This window comes from Mustela nigripes, chromosome 13, assembly GCF_022355385.1.
Source record: "Mustela nigripes isolate SB6536 chromosome 13, MUSNIG.SB6536, whole genome shotgun sequence".
NCBI lineage: Eukaryota > Metazoa > Chordata > Mammalia > Carnivora > Mustelidae > Mustela > Mustela nigripes.
The window spans coordinates 71,794,107-71,821,553 of record NC_081569.1 but is presented as its reverse complement, the minus strand read 5'-3'; the positions used below and the strand labels follow the sequence as shown (position 1 = coordinate 71,821,553).

General features: G+C 38.3%; 1 non-coding gene and 3 gene segments (V, D, J or C); 1 reads left to right on the top strand and 3 right to left on the bottom strand.

The window, feature by feature from the left end:
• Positions 1-11,486: 11,486 nt before the first annotated feature.
• LOC131999396 (T cell receptor alpha variable 9-2-like) lies at positions 11,487-12,027 on the bottom strand. The segment is given in 2 exon segments: positions 11,487-11,821; positions 11,944-12,027. Coding segments are annotated over 2 exon segments (381 nt in total).
• A 4,258-nt stretch (positions 12,028-16,285) lies between these two features.
• LOC131999395 (T cell receptor alpha variable 14/delta variable 4-like) lies at positions 16,286-16,843 on the bottom strand. The segment is given in 2 exon segments: positions 16,286-16,624; positions 16,795-16,843. Coding segments are annotated over 2 exon segments (388 nt in total).
• Positions 16,844-17,208: 365 nt separating this feature from the next.
• LOC132000442 (U6 spliceosomal RNA) lies at positions 17,209-17,314 on the top strand. The gene has a single exon (XR_009399312.1). It is a non-coding gene; the product is annotated as a U6 spliceosomal RNA (small nuclear RNA).
• An 8,577-nt stretch (positions 17,315-25,891) lies between these two features.
• Positions 25,892-27,447, bottom strand: part of LOC131999394 (T cell receptor alpha variable 22-like) — a 17,310-nt gene continuing 15,754 nt past the window's right edge. Inside the window, 1 exon segment of the V gene segment in view lies at positions 25,892-25,948. Within this exon segment, the coding sequence occupies positions 25,892-25,948 (57 nt within the window).

Here is a 27,447-nt window from a genome sequence, read left to right as displayed (position 1 = left end):
CCAGCAACAGGAAACCTCCTTCTTGGCTGACAGGAATACACAGTGGTACCTCAACATTGGAACACAAATTTAGTAGGCTCTTACACAACTAAACAGATTCCTACCATATGATCTAGCCATGACAATTCTTGGTGTTTACCCAAATAGCTAGAAAACTGTGTACATAAAAACTTGCACACAAATATTTATAGCAGTCTTATTCATAATTGCCAAAATATGGAATAAAGGAAGATGACCTTCAGTAGAAGAAAAGGTTAAAAAAAAAAAAAAGAAAAAGAAAAAGAAAAAAAAACAGGTAAAGGATGGTATATCCAGATAAAGGAGTCTTTTTTTTTTTTCAAAGTTGTATTTTTAAATTTTTTTATTTAAACCCAATTGAATTATCATATACTGTATTATTAGTTTTGGAGGTAGAATTCAGTGATTCATCAGTTGCATACAACACCAAGTATTCCTTACATCAAGTACCATCCTTAATGCCCATCATTCAGTTACCCCAGTCTACGATGCAGCCCCCTACAGCAACCCTCAGTTTGTTTCCTATAATTGGGAGTCTCTTAGAGGTTGCCTCCTTCTGTTTTCCTCTTATTTTATTTTCCCTTCTCTTCACTATGTTCATATGTTTATTTCTTAAATTCCACATATGACTGAAATCATTGGTATTTGTCTTTCTCTGAGTTATTTCACTTAGCATCATGCCCTCTAATTCCAACTATGTCATTGCAAATGGCAAGATTTCATTCTTTTTGATGACTGAGTAATATTCCATGGTGTGTGTGTGTGTGTGTGTGTGTGTGTGTGTGTGTGTGTGTGTATTTGATATATGTATATATCTCACATCTTCTTTATCCTTTCATCTGGACGGTTTCCATAGTTTGGCTATTGTGGACCTTGCTGCTATAAATAGTGGGGTGCAGGTGCCCCTACAAATCACCATGTTTGTATCTTTTGGATAAATACCTAGTAATGCAATTGCTAAGTCATAGGGTAGCTCTGTTTTTAACTTTTTGAGGAAACTCCATACTGTTTTCCAGAATGGCTGCAACAGTTTGCATTCCCACCAAGAGCGTAAGAGGGTACCCCTTTCTCCACATCCCTGCCAACATCTGTTGTTTCCTGAATTGTTCATTTTAACCATTCTGACTGGTGTGAGGTGATATCTCATTGTGGTTTTGATTTGTATTTTCCTGATGCTGAGTGATGTTAAGCATTTTTTCATGTGTCTGTTGGCTATTTGTATTTCTTCTTTGGAGAAATGTCTGTTCATTCTTTTGCCCATTTCTTTTTTATTTTGGGGGTTGTTGATTTTGAAAAATTCTTTATAGATCAGACAAAAAGTCTTATTCAGTGCTTAAAAGAAATGAGTTATCAAGCAATGGGTAGCCATGGAGGTAACTTACATGCATATTTCTAAATGAAAGAAGCCAATCCGAAAAAGAATACATTCTCTTTGATATCTAGTATGTGACATTATTGAAAAAGAAAAAGTATGGAGACAGTAAAAAAAAATCAGTGGTTGCTAGGAGATAGAGGGAGGAACTGAAGCACTTCATTAAAGAATGAGAGTTTAACACTTGATCAAAAATCAAAAAGCTTAGTAACACACAGATTTGGGGGAAATTATTTATGTTCTCCTCTCAGGTCCTCAAAGACCAACATCCAGTTTCCTGCTGGGTTAAGAAAGTGATCATTGCTTCTTATAATGGGCTATGGATGCATGGCTCTTCTGTGACTTATAAATTTTCTCATTCAGTCCAGTTATTTTACTTCCCTTCACACCACTAGCTTCAACACATGCGCGTGCACACACACACACACACACACACACACACACACACGTACCAATTTTGGCAACACCATTTTCCTCAATTATTCAAAATTATGTGTTATTTCGTTTCCCTAACTCTTACCAGATGTCACAGCCCACCCTGAGGTGCTTCCACACTAGGCCAAGTTTTCTAGTCTTCCATACAAGTTTGCTTTTCTCTGTATTCAACACATTTTCTAAAATTGGTTGGCCTCACTGTCTGCTATTAGCTTCTTTTCTGTTTCTCTTTTTGTTTGTCACTTTCTGCCTTTTGGGATGTCTTTACTATCTTATTAATAGAGTTTTAAACAAATCAAGAGAAAAGCATATATAATTAATATCATGAATTGTTTTGAAAAGCTTCAGTTTAAGTAATTCAACACCCACCATGAGGTGGAATCTTACAAACCTGAGATCAAGAGTTGCTGTTTGGGGTGACTGGGTGGCTCAGTCCATTAGGCATCTGTCTTTGGCTCAGGTCATGGGCCACATCTGGGCCCCTGCTCAGTGGAGACTCTACTACTCCCTCTGCCCCTTCCCACCCTATGCTTGTGCACACACACTCTCTCTCTCTCTCTCCCCCTTTCCCACAAAAATATATAAATAAATTCTTTAAAACATTTTTTGTTTCTTCCATTCTTCCAGCTTACCAGGGTAGCAGCTCCAGCTATACACTGCTCTGGCAATAAAAAGAGTGCCAGCTATCTCTTAGAACTGTGGTGTTGGGGAAAAGGTGGGGAAACATGAAATTCAAGAGCTTTCACTCTAGAATTTTTGGAAACAAATTATCTACAGTGCTTAATTCACAATGTACACAGTATTGTCAATTGTATAAGTTAAAAAAAATAAAAAAAAGAGTTGTAGGTCTAGCAACTAAGCCAGCCAGGCACCCATAGTTTACCACATTTATCCAAATATCTGAGGAAGATTCTTATATACCCTTTTGAATTGTTTAAGACACATTTTGACATGGATTTACATTTATAGAGGTTTGAAAAATTTTGTATTTTAAGCCAATTAAATAGAAAACTAATATAAATAAAGAAAATATAACTTATATAAGGAAATCTAATATTAATATTCTTATAACTTATTCATAAAATCTACCAATAAAGAGATAATAATTTTAAAAAGATTGCAGGCACCTGTTGGGCACACTCAGTTAAGCAACTGGCTCTTGGTTTCAGCTTAGGTCTTGATCTTAGGGTCATGAGATCTGGCCCCCTGTTGTGCTCTAGTGTGAGCACAGAGTCAACTTCAGATTCTCTCTCCTTCTCTACTCACCCCCCAACTCTCCCTCTCTCTCTAAGATAAATTAAAAAATACTTAAAAGTATTTTAAGAATAAAGAAGATTGCAACAATATTGGCAAATTCTGGCGGTGCAATACAGACATTGCTTTTTCATTATCTTTTACATGACTTCTCTGACTCTCATGCATATTCCCAATCCCGTGATTTATGGCTCTCTATGAGAGGTTGCAAAATAGGAGTTAGAGAAATCCATAGGATTTCCCTCCCAGTGTCTTCCTTTTATATTGTTATGAAACCTCAGTGCAAGATCATTTTCTCTCACCATATTTCCTGGGCACTGAGAACAATCTCACTTGAGTTGTTACTGTAAGAAAGCTAACTGATCTAAGGGAGGAGTCCTAGAAGACTGAGGAATAAGAGGTCTTAACTTCTTCAGGTCCCAGGAGTTCAGCTAAATAGCTATCAAACCACTCTGAACACCTGCAAACCCAACTGGAGATCAAAGAAAAGAATAGCTGTAACTCTATTACAGATAGAAAAGCCACCACTTTCTGCAAGGTAGGAGGTCCAAAGAAGTGAATCCAAGGTGATATCTGGGAAGATAGACTGCAGGGGGAGGGGGCCTCTGTTAACCATCTCCCAGCAAGGGAGAGCAGCGGAGCACAAAATTGGAATTTGTAGAAGTCTGCTCTGGTGAAGGACTTTGGTCAGGCAGCTGAGTTGGGCGGGGGGGGGGGGGGACAGGTGGTAGAACACTCACTGGGTGGGACAGTGTGGTCTCAGGATCCTCATGGTCACAAGAAACCTGAGGTTTCCTGAGTGTGGCAGAGTTCATAGGTATTGGAGTGGAGAAGCCGGCTGCAAAGGATGAGCCCAGGAGTGGGCTCTCAGCTCAGGGTTACCATACACTGTGATCCACAGCAAAGTCAGGCCACTGTTCTTCAAGCAGCGTCCCAACAAATGGCTAAACCTGCAAGACCCCCTTTTTTCCCCCATGAGGAGTGGTGTGAGAGCATACTGCAGGAGTCTGCTGGGTTTGGAGGCTCAAAATGGGGTGGTGTGCCTGAGGTAGAAATGCTAGGTCACAGGCTGGGTGAACACAGAGTGCAGATAGAGACCAGGGAAACAGGAATGAGGGACCGCTTTTTCCTGAGGGCACACTGAGAAGTGGGGCTCCAAGCTTTTGGCTCTAAGGTTGAAGATTGGGAGGCTGCCATTTCCATTTTCATCCTCTAAAGCTGCTAAGAAAGACTTTAGGGACCAAAAGCCATATAGAGGAAACCTGAACAGATTACTTATCCTGGCTCCAGGCAAGGGCAGTGCAATTCTGCCTTGGGCAGAGACATTTGAGAATCAACACAACAGGCCCCTCCCACAGAAGATTAGCAAGAATATCCGGTGAAGACCAAGATTATTGATCAACGACTCCAGCTCTAGGGGAATACAGCACATGGAGCACATGTTTTTTTCCCCGTGATTCTTTAATCTTTCAACTTTTTAAAAAAATTTCTTTGCTTTTTTCTTTTTTTAAAATTTTTCTTCTTTTCGGTTTCAACCAGCTTCTCATTTTATCAACTTCTTTTTTAAAATCTTTTAAAATTTTAGTCACATTCTATCCATTCATGTATTTAATCTCATATGTGTGTATGCATATATATATATATAATTTTCTTTCTTTCTTTCTCTCTTTCTTTCTTTCTTTCTCTCTTTCTTTCTTTAGAATTTTGAGATGCAGTTTCTTCTAACAGACCAAAATCCACCCCAAATCTGGTGTATGGCTCTGTTCTATTCATTCACCTGATCATTTTCCCCTCCATTTAAAAAATTGTTTTGTTAATCTTTCTTAATCTTCATCTTTATAGTTAAATTCTATCACTTCAATGTACTCAATTTTATTTTTGTATTTATAAGTCTTCCTTCCTTTGTAATTTTGACATGTAATTTCCTCTTACAAACTGATGAAAATACTCTCAGAAGATAGTGTTCCATTCATTTGTCTGTTTATATCCCTTTTGTTGCTGTTGCTTCTTTCTCTTTTTTTTTTGTCTTTCAATTCCCCTTTTTACAGTTACATTCTATCCTTTCATTGTATTTAATTTTATTTTTGTACATATATAAGTTTTTCTTTCTTTATAATTCTGAGATCTGGTTTTCTAAAAAACAGACCAAAACGACACAGAATCCAGTGTATTGCTCTATTCTGTTCAGCTGTCTGATTATATTGTTCTACTTTCTTTCTTTTTTTCCAGTTTTGGGTTTCTTCTGATTTGTTTAGTGTATATGTTTCTAGGGTCATTGTTGCCATTTTAGTATTTTGCTCTCTCATAATCTATTATTCTCTGGACAGGATGAAAAGACAGAAAAACTCACCTCAAAAAAGAGAAAAAGAGGCAGTACTGACTGCCAGGGACCAAGTCAATATGGACATTAGTAAGAATTCAGAACTGAGTTCAGAATAATAATTATAAAGATACTAGCTGGGCTTGGAAAAAGCATAGAAGACAGTAAAGAATCCCTTTCTGTAGAAATAAAAGAAATAAAAGCTAACCAAGTCAAAATAAAAAGGGCTATTAATCAGATACAATCACAAATGGAGGTTCTAATGGCTAGGTTAAATGGAGCAGAAGAGAGAATTTATGATATGTAAGATGAAATGATGGAGAATAAAGAATCTGAGAAAAAAGAGAGATAAACAATTACTGGATCATGAGGGGAGGAATTTGAAAGACAAGTGATACCAAAAGTGAAACAATATTAGAATAAGTGGGATCCCAGAAGAAGAGGAAAGAGAGAAGGGCAGAAGGTATATTTGGAGCAAATTATAGTGCAGAACTTCCCTAACCTGGGGGAAGGAAACAGGCATCAAAGTCCAGGAGGCACAGAGAACACCCCTCAAAATCAATAAAAATAGATCAATGCCACAACATAAAATAGTGAAACTCACAAATCTCAGAGATAAAGAGGAAATCCTGAAAGCAGCTTGAGGCAAGAGGTCTATAACCTACAAGGGTAGAAACATTAGATTGTCAGAAGACCTATTCATGATACCTGGCAGGCCAGAAAGGACTGGCATGATATATTTAGGGTGCTAAATGAGAAAAATATGCAACCAAGAATAGTTTATCCAGCTAGGATCTTATTCAAAATAGAAAGCGCAGTAAAAAGTTTCCAGGACAAACAGAAACTAGAAGAATTTGTGATCACCAAACTAGCCCTACAAAAAATACTGAAAGCGGTCCTCTAAGCAAAGAGAGAGCCTAAAAGTAACATAGACCTTTGTTACCTAAAAGTAACATAGACAATAGACAGTAACAGTCACCTCACAGGCAATACAACGGCAGCAAATTAATATCTTTCAATAGTTACACTGTATGTAAATGGGCCAAATGTCCCAATAAAAGACACAGGGTATCAGATTAGATAAAAAAAAATCAAGACTCATTGATATGCTTTCTGCAAGAGACTAATTTTAGACTCAAAGACACCACCAGATTGAAAGTGAGGGGATGGAAAACCCCTCACAAAAGAAAGCTTAGTGGACATCAAAAGAAAGCTGGAGGGTGGTGCCTGGTGGCTCAGTGGGTTAAGCCTCTGCCTTCAGCTTGGGTCATGATTTCAGGGTCCTGGGATCGACTCCTGCATGGGTCCCTCTGCTCAGGAGAGGGCCTGTTTCCCCTTCCCCCTCTGCCTGCCTCTCTGCCTACTTCTGATCTCTCTCTCTCTCTCTGTCTAATAAATAAATAAAATCTTTAAAAAAGAGAGAGAAAGAAAGCTGGGTAGCAATCCTATCAGACAAATTAGATTTTAAACCAAAGACTGTAATAAGAGATGAGGAAGGACACTATATCATAATTAAAAGATCTACCCAATAAGAAGATCAAGCATTTGTAAGTATTTATGCTTCTAAAATGGGATCAGTCAATTATATAAGCCAATTAATAACAAAATCAGAGACACATCGACAATAATACAATAATAGTAGGGGACTTTACCAACCTCCTCACTGCAATGGACAGATCATCTAAGCAAATGATTAACAAGAAAGTCAGGGCTTTGATTGACAAACTGGAACAGACAGTCTTCAAGATATATTCAGAACATTCATCTCAAAAGAACAGAATACACATTTCTTTCTAGTGCACATGGAATATTCTGCAGAAGAGATCACATACTGGGTCACAAATCATGTCTCAGCCAGTACCAAAGGATTGGGATCATTCCCTGCACATTTTCAGACCACAATGCTTTGAAACTGGAACTCAATCACAAGAATAAAGTTGGAAAGAATTCAAATACATGGAGGCTAAAGAGCATCCTACTAAAGAATGAATGGGTCAAACAGGAAACTAAAGAACTAAAAAAAAATCATAGAAACAAAAATAAAAACACAACAAAATTTTTTGGATACAGCAAGGGCAGTCCAGGAAGAAAGAATATAGCACTACAAGCCTTTCTCAAGAAACAAGAAAGGTCTTAAATACACAACCTAACCCTACACCTAAAGAAGCTGAAGAAAGAACAACAAATATACCTAAAGCCCAGCAGGAGAAGAGAAATAATAAAGAGTAGAGTAGAAATCAATAAAATAGAAACCAAAAGAACAGATCAACAAAAGTAGGAGCTGTTCTTTGAAAGAACAACATTGATAAACCCCTGGCCAGACTTATCCAAAAGAAAAGAGAAAGGACCCAAATAAATAAAATCATGAGTGAAAGAGAAGAGATCACAACCAACACTGAAGAAATACAAACAATTATAAAAGCATATGAGCAACTATATGCCAAAAAGTTAGACAATCTGCCAGAAATTGATGCATTCCTAGAGTCATATAAACTACCAAAACTGAACCAGGAAGAAATAAAAAACCTGAATGGACCCATAGCCAGCAAGGAAATTGAAGCAGTAATCAAATATCTTCCAATACACAAGAGCCCAAAGCCAGATGGCTTCCCAGGAGAATTCTACTGAACATTTAAAGAGGAATTAATCCCTATTCTTCTGAAGCTTTTTCAAAAAATTGAAATGGAAGGAAAACTTCCAAACTTAAAAAAAAATAAGACTGACTGACTGATTTTTATTTATTTTTTTTTTTTTTCAGTGTAACTACTTTTATCCAGCATAGCACTGAAAGGCCAGTCTCACCAAACTCTTTTATGAGGCCAGACTTACCTTGATCCCCAAACTGGACAAATACCCCAACAAAAATAATTATAGATCAATATCTCTGATGAACATGGATGCAAAAATTATCACCAAAGTACTAGGAAATAAAACCTAATAGTACATTAAAAGGATTATTTACCATGACCAAGGGGGATTTATTCCTGGGTTGCAAGGTTGGTTCAGCATCCACAAATAAATCAATGTGATACATTACCTAAATAAAATAAGGACAAGAACCATCTGACCTCTCAAGAGATGCAGTAAAAGCATTTCACAAAGTACAGCATCTTTTCTTGATTAAAACTCTTTTATCAAGGGATAGAGAGTACATATCTCAATACCATAAAAGCCATCTATGAAAAACTCACAGCAAATATAATTCTCAGTGTGGGAAAACTGAGAGCTCTTCCGCTAAGGTCAGGCACACAACAGTATCTATCACCATTGCTATTTATCACCACTATCACCACTGCTGTTCAAGATAGTACTAGAAGTCCTAGCCTCAGCAGTTAGACAACAAAAAAGAAGTAAAAAGCATCCAAATCAGCAAAGAAATCAAACTCTCACTCTTTGCAGATGACATGATACTCTATGCAGAAATCCCAAAGATGTCACCCCAAATGCTAAAAATCATACAGCAATTCAGTTAAGTGGCAGGATATAAAATCAATGCGCAGAAATCAGTTGCATTGCTATACACTAACAATGAGGCAGAAGAAAGAGAAATTAAGAAGTTGATATCATTTACAATTGCACCCCAAACTGTAAGATACCTAAGAATAAACCTAACCAAAGATGCAAAGGATCTGTACTCAGAACACGATAGAATACTCATAAAAGAAATTTAAGAAGACACAAAGAAATGGAAAAACAGTCCATGCTCATGGATCGGAAGAACAATTACTGTTAAAATGCCTGTGCTACCTAGAGCAATCTACACATTCAAACCAATCCCTAACAAAATACCATCAACTTTCTTCTCAGAGATGGAACAAAAAATCTTAAAATTCATATGGAATGAGAAAAGATCCCAAATAGTTAAAGGAATGTTGAAAAAGAAAACCAAAGCTGGGGGCATCACAATTCCTGACCTCCACCTCTATTACAAAGTTGTAATCATCAAGACTGTATGGTACAGGCACAAAAATAGACACATAGATCAACAGAACAGAATAGAGAACCCAGAAATGGACCCTCAACTCAATGTTCAACTAATATCCAATGGAAAACAGAGTCTCTTCAACAACTGGTGTTGGGAAAATTGAACAGCCACATGCAAAAGAATGAACCCAGACCATTTTCTTCTACCATACACACACACAAAAAAGACTCAATATGGATGAAAGACCTAAAAGTAGGCAACAATACATCAAAATCATTGAGGGGAACATAGGCAGCAACCTCCTTGACCTTGGCTGCAGCAACTTCTTGATAGACATGTCTCTAAAGGCAAGAGAAACAAAGACAAAAATGAACTATTGGGACTTTATCAAGATAAAAACCTTTTGCACAGCATAGCAAACAGTCAACAAAACCAAAAGACAAACAACAGAATGGGAGAAGTTATTTGTAAGTGACATATCAGATAAAGAGTTTGTATCCAAAAATCTATAAAGAGCTTATAAAATTCAACACCCAAAGAAAAATAATCCAGTCAAGAAATGGGCAGAAGACATGAACAGACATTTCTGCAAAGAAGACATGCAGTTGGCCAACAGACAAATGAAAAAGTGCTCAACATCACTGGGCAATAGGGAAATAACAAATCAAAACCACAATGAGATACCACCTCACACCAGTCAGAATGGCTAAAATTAACAAGTCAGAAAACAACAGATGTTCGTGAGGATGCAGACAAAGGGGACACCTCCTACAGTGATGGGAATGCAAGCTGATGTAGCCACATATAAAACAGCATGGAGGTTCCTCAAAAAGTTGAAAATAGGACTACCCTATAACCCAATAATTACACTACTTGTATTTACTCCAAAGACACAAATATAGTGATCCAAAAGGGCACTTGCACCCAAATGGTTATAGCAGCAATGTCCAGTAGCCAAACTATGAAAAGAGTCCATTGACCAATGATTGTATAAAGAAGATGTGGTGTGTGTGTGTGTGTGTGTGTGCGCATGCACGTGTGTGCACACGCAATGGAATATTATACAGCCAGCAAAAATTGAATCTTGACATTTACAAAAATGAAACTAGAGGGTATTATGCTAAGTGAAATAAGTCAATCAGAAAAGGTCGATAATCATATGATCTTGCTGATATGAAGAATTTAAGAAACATGGCAGAGGATCATCAGGGAAGAGAAATAAAAATGAAAGAAGATGAAACCAGAAAGGGAGACAAACATAAAAGAGTCTTAATCACAGGAAACAAACTGAGGGTTGTTGGAGGGCAGGAGGTAAGAAGATGGGGTAAATTGGTGATGGACATTTGGGAGGGTATGTGTTCTAATGAACACTGGGTATTATACAAGACTGATGACTCACAGACCTTTATCCCTGAAGCATATAATACTTTATATGTTAATTTAAAAAAAAACCTCCACTCTGTATAAATGTGTTTGCACATACACATACACATACACATATGTATGCATATACAGATACAGCTATATAAAATAAAATTCATTCTCAAAAAAAAGAAAGCCAACTGATCTATTTAACCAGTCAGAATATGAGCCATTTCTTCCATTCTGTTTCTGCACCTACCTCTGCATGTTGAATATCAGCCTGAGTCTGCCACCTCATTTACGAGAAAAGAAAGCAGGGCAGAAGTCTCTGGCCTCTCTTTCTCTTCCTTGGATACATGTGTTCCTCCTCTTTTCTTACCTTCTATTCTTTCTTTACCAAACCTGGCTTGGGGCTAAAGTTCCCCATCACCCCTCATGCCATGCTCTGTCAGGAAGACACTGAGGAGATGCCATTGTGTCTCTTTAAAAGTGTAATAGACACAACACCACACACCAGGGTGCCCTGAACAACACTGCAAGGATGACCACAAGACCACTTCATTGTTATGTGATTATACCTTGAAATTACTTATGCTCTGGCTGGGGAACTCTTGGCATCAAACTGTTCTCAATGTCACTAAGGAACACCTGGGTTTGGGGAATGTTACTTCTGATTCCTATGCTCTAGTGGTTTGTATGATTTTTGTTCCAATCACACACTGAGGGACAAACAACCACAGATTGTTCTGGAATCAGAGTGGATCAGGCAGACATGCTCAGCACCCAGGCCCCTGTTCTGCTCAGAGTTTGTGCTCAGCTCCCCCTGCAGTTCCTGTCACTGTGTCGTACATGGCACAATAGTACACAGCTGAATCTGAGGCTTGCACTGAGCCTTTCTCCAAGTGGAAGGATTTGGAATCTTTGTTGTAGGTGGCTTCAAATCCTTTGTTGCTTCCCTTCTCCTTGTCTCTCGAGGCTTTCAGGAGGAGCTCTAGGCCCTCTCCTGGATACTGGACATACCAGAAAAGGGCAGGGTACTGTGTTGTTGAAAAAGTACAGTTTATAGTCAGGGAAGCCTCTTCAAAGAGAGTCACTAGGCCTTCCGTCTGAGTCACTGAGTCTCCATGAGTTTGTCCTGGGGAAAAAGAAAAGAGACTTGTGTCACCTTGACATAAAGCTCTTGGATAAAATTATAGTTAGAAATTTTACAAACACAATGGAAGAAAGAATCCAAGCTTTAAGAGGCATTGTACTTACCTAGCATTAAAAGTACCACAGTCATGAAGCCTGGAGAGCACCTCATCTCTGGAGTGTCACCTAAAAAATGTTCTCATCCTTAACATGAAGAAATGTTGGAGTGACAGATGATCAATGGAAGCCCACATTTCACACAGGAAATGTGATTGTGGTAGGAAGCTGCACCACCTAGTGGACAGGGACTGAAATGCGTGCATGTTGGCCAGAATTCTCCCCAAGTCAGCCATCAGTCTCATCCCTGACTTGATGAGACATGTGTCAATCTTCACGTGGCTCTTGGAAGTCTGAACAACAGCAATCCTGACTTCTCAGGTCTGCTTTGTTCTTAAGACACTACCTGATGTGAAAGTTCCTTAACACAGCCTCCCAGGGCATTTCTTTAGCTGGAGGATAGCAATCTTCTAAAGCATCTTACTATAGTATCGTACTTCATATTCTCATGTGCCCATGTGGGCCAGCCTATAATTCACTGACTGCCAGGAAAGTTGTAGGAGTTGAATATGGAAAAAGTAACAGGAAGTCATGTCATTGCTGAGTGAGTCTGTGTTTTTGGCACTGTGCTCCAATATTTAGAACGATGACCATAATTTTTTAAGCACTCACTAAATATTTATTAAATTAAACAAATGAGGGTACCTGGGTGGCTCAGTGGGTTAAAGTCTCTGCCTTCAGCTCAGGTCATGATCTCAGGGTCCTGGGATTGAGCCCCACATCAGGCTCCTGCTTCCCCCTCTCTCTACCTGCCTCTCTGCCTATTTGTGATCTCTCTTTTTCTGTCAAATAAATAAATAAAATCTTTTAAAAAAATTAAACAAATGAACAAATGGCCTTTATTTAAAATATAGTATTTATGGTCCATGATGTCAGTTTTGGGTTGAGCCTTTTTAAGTTGAAGAATTTCCCCTCAATTCTATATAATTTGCTGGGAGTTCTAATCAGAAATGGATTTGAATTTTGTCAAATGCTTTTTCTGTACCCATTGAGATATCTTCAAAAATTGTTCATCTGCTACTTGTCAATCTCTTTGGATATATTATTAATAATATGGATGAACCCTGAGACTATGTTAAATGAAATGTCACAAAATGACCAATACTGCAGAATTCCACTTCTATGAGGGATCTAAACTAGTCAAACTCATGGAAAGAGAAAGCAAAATGGAAGATTCCAGAGACTAGAGGGGTAGAGTAATGGAGAGTTATTGTGTAATGAGTACAGATGCTCATTTTTTCAAGATGAAAAGAACTCTGGAAATAGATGGTTGTGCTGGTCCAACAACAATGTAAATGTATTTCATACCAGTAGGCTCTACACCTAAAATCGTTTTTCTGCATGTGGCTGTCCAATTTTCCCAACACCATTTGTTGAAGAGGCTGTCTTTTTTCCATTGGACATTCTTTCCTGCTTTGTTGAAAATTAGTTGTCCATAGAGTTGAGGGTCTATTTCTGGGCTCTCTATTCTGTTCCATTGATCTATGTGTCTGCTTTTGTGCCAGTACCATGCTGTCTTGATTACGACAGCTTTGTAATAGAGTGTGAAGTCTGGAATTATGATGCCACCAACTTTGGCTTTCTTTTTCAATATACCTTTGGCTATTCAAGGTCTTTTCTGGTTCCATATAAATTTTAGGATTATTTGTTCCATTTCTTTGAAAAAAATGGATGGGATTTTGATAGGGATTACATTAGATGTGTAAATTGCTTTAGGTAGCATAGATATTTTCAAAATATTTGTTCTTCCAATCCATGAGCATGGAATATTTTTACATTTCTTTGTGTCTTCCTCAATTTCTTTCACGAGTGCTTTATAGTTTTCTGAGTATAGATTCTGTGCCTCTTTGGTTAGGTTTATCCCTAGGTATCTTACGGTTTGGGGTGCAATTGTAAATGGGATTGACTCCTTAATTTCTCTTTCTTCCGTCTTGTTGTTGGTGTAAAGAAATGCAACTGATCTCTGTGCATTGATTTTATATCCTGACACTTTACTGAATTCCTGTACAAGTTCTAGAATATTTGGAGTGGAGTCTTTTGGGTTTTCCACATATAGTATCGTATCATCTGCAAAGAGTGATAGAAATGAAATTGGACCATTTTTTTGCACCACGCCCAAAAATAGACTCAAAATGGATGAAAGATCTCCAAGTGAGAAAGGAATCCATCAAAATCCTTGAGGAGAACACAAGCACCAACCTCTTTGACCCCTGCCACAGCAATTTCTTCCTAGGAACATCACCAAAGGCAAGGGAAGCAAGGGCAAAAGTGAACTATTGGGACTTCGTCAAGATCAAAAGCTTTTGCACAGCATAGCAAACAGTTAACAAAATCAAAAGACAACTGACAGAATGGGAGAAGATATTTGCAAATGACATATCAGATAAAGGGCTAGTGCCCAAAATCTATAAAGAGCGTATCAAACTCAACACCCAAAGAACAAATAATCCAATTAAGAAATGGGCAGAGGACATGAACAGACATTTCTGCAAAGAAGACATCCAGATGGCCAACAGATGTATGAAAATGTGCTCCACATCACCCAGCATCAGGGAAATACAAATCAAAACCACAATGAGATACCACCTCACACCAGTCAGAATGGCTAAAATTAACAAATCAGGAAATGACAAACACTGGTGAGGATGCAGAGAAAGGTGAATGCTCCTACACTGTTGGTGGGAATGCAAGCTGGTGCAACCACTCTGGAAAACAGCATGGAGGTTCCTCAAAAATTTGAAAAATAGAGCTACCTTACGACCCAGCAATTGCATAACTGGGTATTTACCCTAAAGATACAAATGTAGTGATCCAAAGGGGTACATGCACCTGAATGTTTATAGCAGCCATGTACACAATAGCCAAACTATGGAAAGAACCTAGATGTCCATCAACAGATGAATGGATAAAGAGGGTGTGGTATGTATATACAATGGGATACTATGCAGCCATCAAAAGAAATGAAATCTTGCCATTTGCGACCACATAGATGGAACTAGAGGGTATTATGCTTAGTGAAATAAGTCAATCAGAGAAAGACAACTATCATTTGATCTCCCTGATATGAGGAAGTGGAGATGCAACGTGGGGGGCTTGGGGGCTAGGAAAAGAATAAATGAAACAAGATGGGATCAGGAGGGAGACAAACCATAAGAGACTCTTAATGTCACAAAACAAACTGAGGGTGGCTAGGGGGAGGAGGGTAGAGAGAGGGTGGTGGGGTTATGGACATTGGGAAGGGTATGTGCTATGGTGAGTGCTGTGAAGTGTGTAAACCTGGCAATTCACAGACCTATACCCCTGGGGCTAATAATACATTATATGCTTATAAAAAATTTTTTTTTAAAAATTAAAAAAAAGAAATACAAAAAATTGTTAAAATGGTAAATTTGATATTAAAAGGGTAAAATTTTGTAATTAAAATATTTTAAGAGATTCTTGTTAAGATCTCTATACATCTGCCTTCCAAGCAAATATAAGAGAGTCTTAGAATGCAAGACCAATTATCAACCATCTATTACCAACTGAATTTTAAGGCATTGTAGGAATGGAGTTAGAGGTAGAAGGAGGGAAATGGAGAGAATGAGGATTTTGGAGTGTGGAACCCTAAACAAACAGTGCTGCGGAGTATGCAAACTGAGCAATGTGTTGGCAAAAAGTAATTTTGAAGGAGTGTTGATGTCAGAGGCAGAAACAGACTATTGGAAAAATTCATACTCTGCTCCTTCATAATATCCCCTTCAGGACCCCTAATTGTGCATATTTGTGAATAATACTGGTGGGAAGCAGGTAAACTTCCTGTATGCAAACTGAGCACATCTATCCTGGAGGTGTTAATAAGATGGATACAAACATATCACAAAATAGACGCCCTAGAAACTAAATGTAAGTACAATGATTCACAGCAAACAAACACAATTAAAATAAAACATTAAGTGGTATAAAACAGCATGATATTAAAAAAAGGAAAACCACAGAGACATTTCATGACCTTCCTTATTCTAACAATGTCTGTAACATAATATATGCTCAATAAATATTTATTGAAGAAACTGATCTGAAAAATTCTGCAATTCACACACATTTTGAGTCAAATGTTTCTAAAATTCCTTAGCCAATTTTTCTAGCTGAATCTAATTGCAAAATGACAAATTCTTTTTTGTGGCTATTCTAGCCTTCAATAAATAATTATAGCACAAATTTTCAGGGATTAGAAAGTGTTTAATGCATGATAACTCTTAACCAGGGTGGTATTTTCTTAGTGTGAGGTTCTCCCTCTAAGCCTGCCCCTGTGCCACTTCCTGTCTGGGATGACAATTTCCCCCCTTGGGCCCTACTGCAGGGAGATGCATCAATAAGAGCCCTGGGATTTGTGTATACTTCCCTCCATCATGCCTCTCACTGTGGGCTCCCACAGTGCACAGAAATACACTGCAGAGTCTTCCAGCTGTGAAGCTGAGATGACAACTTGGATGAAATTCAGTGAGTAGCGACTTTCAGTGGCATTTTCCTGGTTGTAAGAATCCTGATGAATATAGGAAAACCATTGCCCCATTGCTGGGCTGCTTGTACCAAAATAGAATATAACGTGGATCACTGGTGTTATATATGCATTCCAGAGTGACAGTCCCCTTCTCCTGCACTAACATTGCTGGTTGGGCTTGAGTTATTTTCTGGGCAATACTGGATTCTGAAGGGAAAAAACACAGAATCAGAAACTTCTGGAATATGTGATGTGCCACAACCAACTTCTGTTTTACACACTGTCATCCTTCCTTCCCAAGGCTCCCACAAGATCCTGCCTATCTCTCCTGATTTTAAGTCATAAAGGAGACACGTTCCCACAGGGACCATCCTTACCTAGCCACACAGAAGCCAGGACCACCTTGAGAAGGTTGGAGAGCAACATGTTTGAATTCTCCCACAAGATGGAAAATGTCTTCTTCTTCAACTTCAGCACTGTGAGGGGATTCTGGGTGAGGGAAGGATTGTTGGTTACGTGCTACTCTGGCCCCAGAATAGGAAATAGGGGTTTCCTGGTGTAGCAAGTTGTGTGGGTCATGTCATAGTTCTCTATGTCCCAGTGAGAGTCTCACTACCTAAAATTCTTTTGCATGATGCAACTTTGAAAACCTTACATTTGAAAAGAAACATGAGTAAAATTTGTACTGAAATTAGAATTGAGGATTGATGATTTAGCTAACTATGATATGTTCATTCATTGCATCTATGATAAAAGTGGGTGAATGGCACTACTGAAAAATTAGACAGGTAGGACTCATTTAGACAGCACATTTTCTAAAATCCAAACTATACAGAGAAAATCAGCATAGCTGTGTTCAAGAATGACATGCAAATTCTTGAAACATTCCATGATTTTTAAAAACTGCTTGTAATGAATTATGTAAACAACATAAGGTGTAAGAATTGTAAAAAAAAAATAAAAAAAAAAGATGTAAGAATCATGTATGCTCCCAGTATGTTATTTCACCTCAGGTAGAAATAAATCACATGACAAGAAGGCAAAGTATTTAGACATTCACTGTACCTCTTTCAGTGTACCTATTGTTATGCCAGTGTTCCTCCTCACTACTCATTATCTGTTCAGATGCCTATGTTGAAGCCTAAAGCAGAAAAATCTAATCATTTCTTGTTGAAGAGTTCAGGTTGCAGCTCTCAGACAATAGATCTGTCATCGAGGTCTCTTCCTCACTGTTTAGTTTCCACAGCCCAGCTGTGTTCAGAAAGCTCAGAACAGGTACCAGAATTTGTTCATTAGATTATTAATCCTTTGAGTTTATGTTTTCCCCTAACTTCATTTGAACCACAATAACCTCCCATGCTTTGTATGCTCAGTTCTGAGCACCCAAGGTGACCACTCAGTCTTCTTTTATACCTTCTCTCCTCCAGTACCCTCAACACACGCGCACACAACCACACCTGTGCACACACATGTGTGCACCAATGTGGGCAATGCCATCTCCCTCAATTATCCGAAAATATGAAGTGCTTCCTTTCCCTGACCCTTTCCAAAGCACAGCACAGCTGAGGTGCTTCTACAATAGGCCCAGGTTTCTTTAATCTAGTCTTTCATGCAAGTTCACCCCTATCTACATACAACTCATTTTCTAAATTGGTTAATCACTGTCTGTTGATAGCCCCCTTCATCTTTATCTGTTTGTGGCTTTCTGCCCTTTGGGATGTCTTTACTAAAATTTTTAAGGAGCATTAGAGAGGCGTCTGGGTGGCTCAGCCATTTAAACCTCTGGCTTCAGCTCAGGTCATGATCTCAGGGTCCTAGGATCAAGCCCCTCAGCAGTCTCCTTGCTCAGTGGGGAGTATGTCTCTCCCTTTACCCCTCCCATTACTTATGCTCATGCACTTGTTTTCTCAAATGAATAAATAATCCTTAAAAAAAAGATATTCCAAAATCAAGAGATAAATGTTTATTATTAATCTAACGTGGATTTTTTTTTTACAGATTTTATTTTTACATCCAACATGGGCTTGAATTTATAACTCTGAGATCCAGAGTCCAATTCAAACCACAGAGCCAGTCAGAAACCCCTGATCTTCCATGGTTATCCAAATGTCTGGGAAAACTTTTATTATATACCCTTTGAATTGTTTAAAGAATATTTTCCACATGCCTTTGTGCTTACACAGTTGTGAAACATAGTTGTTGAATGAATACAATTCAAAGTCAAGGAAGCCTCTTCTAAGAGGGTCGGTTGGCCTTCTTCTGGGTCACTGATTTCTATGAGTTTGTCCTGGTGAAAAAGAAAAGAGACTTGTGTCACCTTGGGCATAAAGCTCTTGGATAAAATTATAGTTAAAAGTTTTGCTGACACAATAGATAAAAGGATCCAAGTTTTAAAAAAGGCATTTTACTTACCAAGCATTAAGAGTACCACAGTCATGAAGCCTGGAGAACACTTCATATCTGGAGTGTTACCTAAATAATGTCTTCCATTCTTAACATGAAAAAATGTTGGAGTGACAGAAAAAATGATCAATGGAAGCCCACATTTCACACAGGAACTGTGATTGTGGTAGGAAGCTGCACCCGCTGGTGGACAGAGACTGAAACGCGTGCATGTTGGCCAGAATCCTCCCCAAGTCAGCCATCTGTTTCATCCCTGACTTCATGAGGCACATGTCAGTCTTCAGGTGGCCCTTGGAAGTCTGAACAACAGCAATCCTGACTTCTCAGGTCAGTTTTGTTCTTAAGACACTACCTGATATGGGAATTCTTTAACACACATCCTGGGCATTTCTGTAGCAGGAGGATAGTAATCTTCCGAAACATTCTACTACCGTACTTTATATTTTCATGTGTCCATGTGGGCCAGCCTATAACCTACTGCCTGGCAGAAAAGAGGTTGGGGTTGAATACAGAAAAAGTAATAAGAAGTCAAGTCATTGCTGAGTGATTCTCTCTTTTCAACACTGTGTCCCAATATTTAGAACTATGACTGTCATTTTTTTAAGCATTCATTAATATTTGTTAAATTAAACAAATGAACTAATGGTCTTTACTTGAAATACAGCATTTATGTAGTTCTAAAATAATACCAATTGTAAGGAATATTATCTTTTTAATAAAAGCATCTTAGAAGAAACACCACAGTATTTTATAGTCAAATATTCCTAAATTTCAGAATCACTAAAAAATTAAAAATAGGAATTCTAAATAGAAGAATCATGATGCATGAAGTTTTCAAATACCTGTAGAATGATCTGAGATTCTTATTTTATGTTCTCACTGTTTCGTTGGCTCCAACATCAGGTGACAAGTCTATGTGAATCAGGCAGTAAATACTAATGTTATCCTCTTTTTTTAAAATTTATTTTTATTTTCAGCATAACAGTATTCATTATTTTTGCACCACACCCAGTGCTCCATGCAATCCGTGCCCTCTATAAAACCCACCACCTGATACCCCAACCTCCCACCCCCTAATGCTACCCTCTTAACAGGTTTTACCCTCAAGGATGCTAATCATTACCATGCATCTGTCATATTTTGTTGCTAACATTCAATTAAAAAAAATTGCCCCAAAAGGTAAGAAATCAAGATTATCAAGATAAAGATCTAGTCAGGGACACATCTTTTATAAAGTCCTGTAACAGTTATCTTTAGATGCATAGATGGAAATTTAGTTAAAGGAGCTAATCAATGGAGAGCATTCTACACTGATTCATATCAAGTAGCTTCATGAGCCCAGAGCCAACATGGAAATGCTTTCCCAGATGCAGAGTGAAGTAAGAAACTCAAGACTGTGTTCAGGTTCATGTATCGCTTCCCTTTCTCTCCGCCTTCTAAATCACATTGTCAGAACCTGCCACAAAACTATGCTAGAAAGCATAGTCTATGGACTCTGAAAAACAATCTGAGGGGTTTGAATTGGCGGGTGGGTGGGAGGTTGGGGTACCAGGTGGTGGGTATTATAGAGGGCACGGATTGCATGGAGCACTGGGTGTGGTGCAAAAATAATGAATACTGTTATGCTGAAAATAAAAAATAAATTAAAAAAAAACTATGCTAGAAAGGAATATGGGACCAGCCACTATAAATTTGTATTCAGATATGCAGGGACAATCCCAAAGAGGTGGGGTGATGCTGGTTGAAAATAAACAGGGGGCAAATAGGGGCTTGGTTTGTTGGTCTTCAGGTCCTTCGTTTTGACTGGGGTCATGATTTCAGGGTAGTTGGATCAAGCCCTACATGGGGCTCCTAGCTCATAAGCGGTCTGATCAAGATTCTCTCCCTCTTCATCTCTCTCCACCTCTCCCCCTAGTCTTATTGCACACTCTCTTTCTCTCTCTTTCACACTCAAATAAATAAATAAATAAAATCTTTTTTAAAAAAAGAAAGAAACAGTACCACGTGGATGCAGAAATTCATTATCTATAACTTAAAAAAATACTTTCAGGCCAATTAATGCCTATAGGAGAAATATTTTGTATTTGGGATCATACAAAAAGACTGGTACAACATTGAGGGAAGGTATCACATAGTAAATTTGGATATTTAATGGTTATTGTAATGCATAATTTACATAAAAATAAACTGTACCAAATAAAAATAAACAATTTTATAAGGTTTGACGTATGTATGTATTGGAAAGTCCTCACCACATTGGAGATAATGAACATAAGCACCACCCCAAATGTCATGTCTCTTTGTAATCCTTCTCTCAACCCTTACCACTCTCATTTCCAGGAAATGCTTCTGCCATGAATTAGTCACATATTTTAAAGTTTTGTATAAATTTTGCACAAATTGTACTCTTTCATCTGGCTTTTTCTCAACATAATTGTTTTGAGAGACTTCATTGGTTGCAATTATCAGGAGTTTGTTTCTTTCTGTTGCTGTGGTGTATCCCATCATGTGCGTATAAAACAATTTGTCTATTCACATGTTGCTGACCATATCCATTAGTTCCACGGGGCTGTTATAAATAAAGCTGCTGTGAATGTTTGTGTATAAGGTTTTTTATAGACATATGATCTCATTTTTCTTGGTCCATATTTGAGAATAAAATGGCTGGATGATAGGGTAGGTGTACATTTGACATGTTAAACCAATTTTTCCTATTAGCTGTTTCACAGATTCCCTTGAGTTTTCTGCTCAGAAAATTACGATGCTATTAATAAAGATAAGTTCCTATGACCCTGAAATTGCACTACTGGGTATTTACCCCAAAGATACAGATGTAGTAAAAAGAAGGACCATCTGTACCCTAGTGTTTATAGTAGCAATGGCCACGGTCGCCAAACTGTGGAAAGAACAAAGATGCCCTTCAACGAATGAGTGGATAAGGAAGATGTGGTCCATATACACTACGGAGTATTATGCCTCCATCAGAAAGGATGAATACCCAACTTTTGTAGCAACATGGACAGGACTGGAAGCGATTATGCTGAGTGAAATAAGTCAAGCAGAGAGAGTCAATTATCATATGGTTTCAAAGGCAACTGTTTACTAAGAAATGGGAAAAGGTTCCATGTTCATGAATTGGAAAAACAAATGTTGTTAAAATGTCTACATTTACCAGAGCAAGCTATACATTCAATTCAATCTCTAACAAAATACAATCAACATTTTCACAGAGCTGGAATAAACAATCCTAAAATTTGTATGGAACCAGAGAAGACCTGTAATAGCTAAAAAAAGTTGAAAAAGAAAACCAAAACTGGGGACATCAAAACTCCCAACCTCAAGCTCTATTACAAAGCTGTAATCATAAAGACAGTATGGTACTGGCAAAAAAAAGCAGACAACTAGATCAGTGGAACAGAAGAGAGAACCCAGAAATAGGCCCTCAACTCAATGGTCAACTAATCTTCAACAAAAAAGGAAGGAATGTCCATTGGAAAAAAGACAGCCTTTCAACAAATGGTGTTGGGAAAATTGGACAACTACATTCAGAAGAATGAAACTGGACTATTTCCTTACACTACACACAAAAATAGATTCAACATGGATGAAAAACCTAAATGTGAGCCAGGAATCCATCAAAATCCTTGAGGAGAACACAGGCAGCAACCTCTTTGACCTCAATCCAGAAAATTCTAGCAGACATGTCTCTAAAAGCAAGGGAAGCAAGGCTGAAAATGAACTATTGGGACTTCATCAAGATCAAAAGCTTTTGCACAGTGAAGGAAACAGTCAAAAAAACCAAAAGACAAGCTACAGAATGGGGGAAGATTTTTGCAAATGACATATTAGATAAAGAGTTAGTATCCAAAATCTATAAAGAACTTATCAAACACAACACCCAAGATTATATAATCCAGTCAAGAAATGGCCAGGACACATGAATAGAAATTTGTCCAAAGAAGACATACAAATGGACAGCAGACACTGAAAAAAATGCTCACCATCACTCAGCATCAGGGAAATACAAATCAAAACCATAATGAGATACCACCTCACACCAATCAGAATGGCTAAAATTAACAAGTCAGGAAATGACAGATGTTAGCAAAGGTGCAGAGAAAGGGGAACCCTCCTACACTGCTGGTAGGAATGCAAGCTGGTGCAGCCACTCTGGAAAACAGAGATTCCTCAAAATTTGAAAATAGTGCTACCCTATGACCCAGCCATTGCACTAGTAGGTATTACCCCAAAGATACAAATGTAGTGATCTGAAGGGACACCTGCAACTCAATGTTTATAGCAGCAATGTCCACAATAGGCAAACTATGGAAAGAACCTAGATGTCCATCAACAGATGAATGGATAAAGAAGATGTGGTATATATATGCAATGGAATACTATGTAGCCATCAAAAAAGTGAAAGCTTGCATATGCAATGATGTGGATGGACCTTTTCAGGTTATTTTTATCTCTTACCACTTTAATCATAAAATATTATGCGTTTTTGATTATTCTGATTTTGTTCTCTTACTAATAAAATAACTTGCATGTGTATGGCCTTTATTTGACGTAATACCCACCCTATTGCTATAGCTCATTGCGAATGCTGCAAGTGTAAGAATTTTTGGATGTGTTATTTCATATCAACCCATGGAAAAGCCAAATAATAATCATACTCTAATTGGTATGGCTAGAATGAACCTTCATTAATGAGAGCTGGAGCAAATAATCCTAGAACTTGTATGGAATCAGAAGAGACCCCGAATCGCTAAAAAATATTGAAAAACAAAAATAAAACTGGGGGCATCATGTTACCTGATTTCAAGCTTTACTACAAAGCTGTGATCACCAAGACAGCATGGTACTGGCATAAAAACAGACACAGAGACCAGTGGAAGAGTAGCGAGCCCAGGTATGGACCCTCAACTCCATGGTCAAATAATCTTCGACAAAACAGGAAAAAATATACAGTGGAAAAAAGACAGTCTCTTCAATAAATGGTGTGGGGAAAACTGGACAGCTATATGTAGAAGAATGAAACTCGACCATTCTCTTACACCGTACACAAAGATCAACTCAAAATGGATAAAAGGCCTCACTATGAGACAGGAATCCATCAGAATCCTAGAGGAGAACATAGACAGTAACCTCTTCGATATCAGCAACAGCAACTTCTTTCAAGATATGTCTCCAAAGGCAAAGGAAACGAAAGCAAAAATGAATTTTTGGGACTTCATCATAATCAAAACCTTCTGCACAGCAAAGGAAACAGTCAAGAAAACAAAGAGGCAACCCACAAAATGGGAGAAGATATTTGCAAATGACAGTACAGACAAAAGGTTGATATCCAGGATCTATAAAGAACTCCTCAAACTCAATGCACACAAACAGATAATCATGTTAAAAAATGAGCAGAAGATATGAACAGAGACTTCTCCAATGAAGACATACAAATGGCTATCAGACACATGAAAAAATGTTCATCATCACTAGCCATCAGGGACATTCAAATTAAAACCACATTGAGATACCACCTTACACCACTTAGAATGGCCAAAATTAGCAAGACAGGAAACAACATGTGTTGGAGAGGATGTGGAGGAAGGGAACCCTCTTCCACTGTTGGTGGGAATGAAAGTTGGTGCAGCCACTTTGGAAAACAGAGTGGAGATTCCTCAAGAAATTAAAAATAGAGCTTCCCTATGACCCTGCCATTGCACTCCTGGGCATTTACCCCAAAGATACAGATGTAGTGAAAAGAAGGGCCATCTGTACCCCAATGTTTATAGCAGCAATCGCCACGGTCACCAAACTGTGGAAAGAACCAAGATGCCCTTCAATGGACGAATGGATAAGGAAGATGTGGTCCATATACACTATGGAGTATTATGCCTCCATCAGAAAGGATGAATACCCAACTTTTGTAACAACATGGACAGGACTGGAAGAGATTATGCTGAGTGAAATAAGTCAACCAGAGAGAGTCAATTATCATATGGTTTCACTTATTTGTGGAGCATAACAAATAGCATGGAGGACAAGGGGAGATGGAGAGGAGAAGGAAGTTGAGAGAAATTGGAAGGGGAGGTGAACCATGAAAGATTACGGACTCTGAAAAATAATCTGAGGGTTTTGAAGGGGTGGGAGGTGAGAGGTTGAGGGAACCAGGTGGTGAGTGTTAGAGAGGACACGGATTGCATGTAGTACTGGGTGCGGTGCAAAAACAATGAATACTGTTATGCTGAAAAGAAATTAAAAATTTAAAAAAATGTGAGGAAGTATCTATTGATAAAAATTTAGAATGGAGTTTGTATACAGAACTTGTATACAGAACATGACTCCATTTGATTATATGAGATGATCCAAACTTCAACACCAGTTCTGCATTATCAATTGCCAAATGTATTTAGTAGAACTATAAATCAACTGTCCAAAGGAATTCAAACACTTGAAGTGATGAACTATTCTTTTGAAAGTAACTTCAACATTCAAAACCTCAGGGGTAAGAAGCACTGAGACTGGTGACAGGGGTGAGGTCTTACATGTGCCCTGTGGCATATGCTTCCTCCCACAAAGACACACAGTACTCAAAAGATTATTGTTTGTATGCTCCCATCATTATGACATTTTTAAAAACACAAAATAAGAACAGACCAATGTTTGCAAGCAATGGGGAATATGGAAGCGTGAGATGGCATTAGATTAGTTCAAGGGACTTTTGGGGAGCAATGATATATTCTGTATCATAATCTTGTATATTACATGATCTATACAATGTTAAATTCAAACTTCACAGAACTGCACAGCAAAAATAGTCCATTTTTCCTAATAATTATTTTAAAATAAAAAATTCAAACACTGAGATCAAAATGACAAAATAGAAATTTTCTACCATCTCCACTCCTCCCCCAAACCACTGATTTTCAATGTCATACATTAAACTAAAAAGAGTACCTATAAAAAAGTCCAGCAGAGAACACATAGCACACTGTGGAAAAACAACAACAACAACAACAAATATGATTTTGACAGATTAAGGATGGCATGAAGAACTGTTTCACTTTACCTTCTTCACCCCTGTGCATTGCACAGTTCCCAACCAAGAGAACCTTCCAGCCTGTGATTTCCCTGTAGAGGGAAGTGAGAACATGTGAGTGAACACATGCCCCTCCAGGTCTGGAGGATGCTCCCAAAGAGGAACCTCTTTCTAGCCCCATCCAGAACACTGAGGTGTACTGCTCACTGGGGAGTGGGGGTGCTCCCAGCAGAACAGCACCCAGGGCTCTTGCAGGGCAGTAAAAAAACATGGACCCTACAAACCATAGCACAGCCTCCATTAGGAATCTGCCCATGACCCACTGGGAGACCCCCACAAATGGTCCATGAGCACACACAACACTCAGTCTCTCACCCGCACATCATCCCACCCTGTGGTCTCCTACCAGTGCACACAGGATGACAAGAGCAGTGAGCTTTTGTAAGCAGCTAGTGAGCATGCACAGAGACAACCCCACTCTCCCGGATTGGGAGAAATCACACAAATTCAGTCAGCACTGTCCTAGAGAAAGCAAATAAAAGGGAGACTCTCAGCACCCAGTTTGGCTTCATGAGATCAAGAGAAGGCCTAAAAGTTTGCACTACCTTGTCCCAGGATGTAGGAAACAAATATACCAAACATGATGAAGGTTTAAACTGGAATGTGTCTGGATCTGAGACTCAGTGCACACTCAGGCTAAAACACTTGTTTTCTTCCACTGCATCAGTTATCACCTCAGTATGACCAAGCATTCAAACCTGTAGGAACTGCACCCTCTGTCTTGCTTCTAATTGATTTAAGAGGAAACAAATGAATAATATAGAAGCATGCTTCCTTCTGACATCATTATCAGGCTTGGAGGAAAGGCAACCATCAGGAGTAGTCTTCTTCCACTGCACAGGAGCTGGCAGTATAAGGAGGGAAAGAATCAAGCCCATTGACATGTTGGGCTACAGTTCTAACTTCCTTTGGTCAGATGTGATAAGCTGATTTTAATCTGGGGGCTTCTCCAGGAAGACAAAGCCATTAACCAAATACCTAGCAACCATACTCAGCTAAGAGGAACCACTGTCATTCTATTTATTATATCCATCTGAACAATTATAACATCCACCCTAACAATTGTATCCATCATTATTTAGGAAGACTTGGAGGGACCTTGGAAGGAGCCTACTACCATTGAGCAGGGGTGGGAAAATGAGGGAATTAAATATTTACTCCATTTGCTTCATTCCATTGATTTCTCTGCAGCACTAGGGAAATATTTTTTAAAATAAATGTTGTGGTTCATAATATTATATCAGTCAAACATGAACATGGAGGGGGGGTTGGTAGCACATCATCTCTACATTAGCCATTAGTCCAAATACCTTTGTGCAATCTACTAGTCATAATAAGGTGGCTGACACATGCATACAAAAGTTTTCCCATATACCTCAGAAAGAAGAGTTTTTATTATGATAACAAAAAATTACAAGTCCAAGAATAAATTAAATAATCTTTTTTTTGTGCAATTATTTATTTTCAGCATAACAGTATCATTATTTTTTCACCACACCCAGTGCTCCATGCAATCCGTGCCCTCTATAAT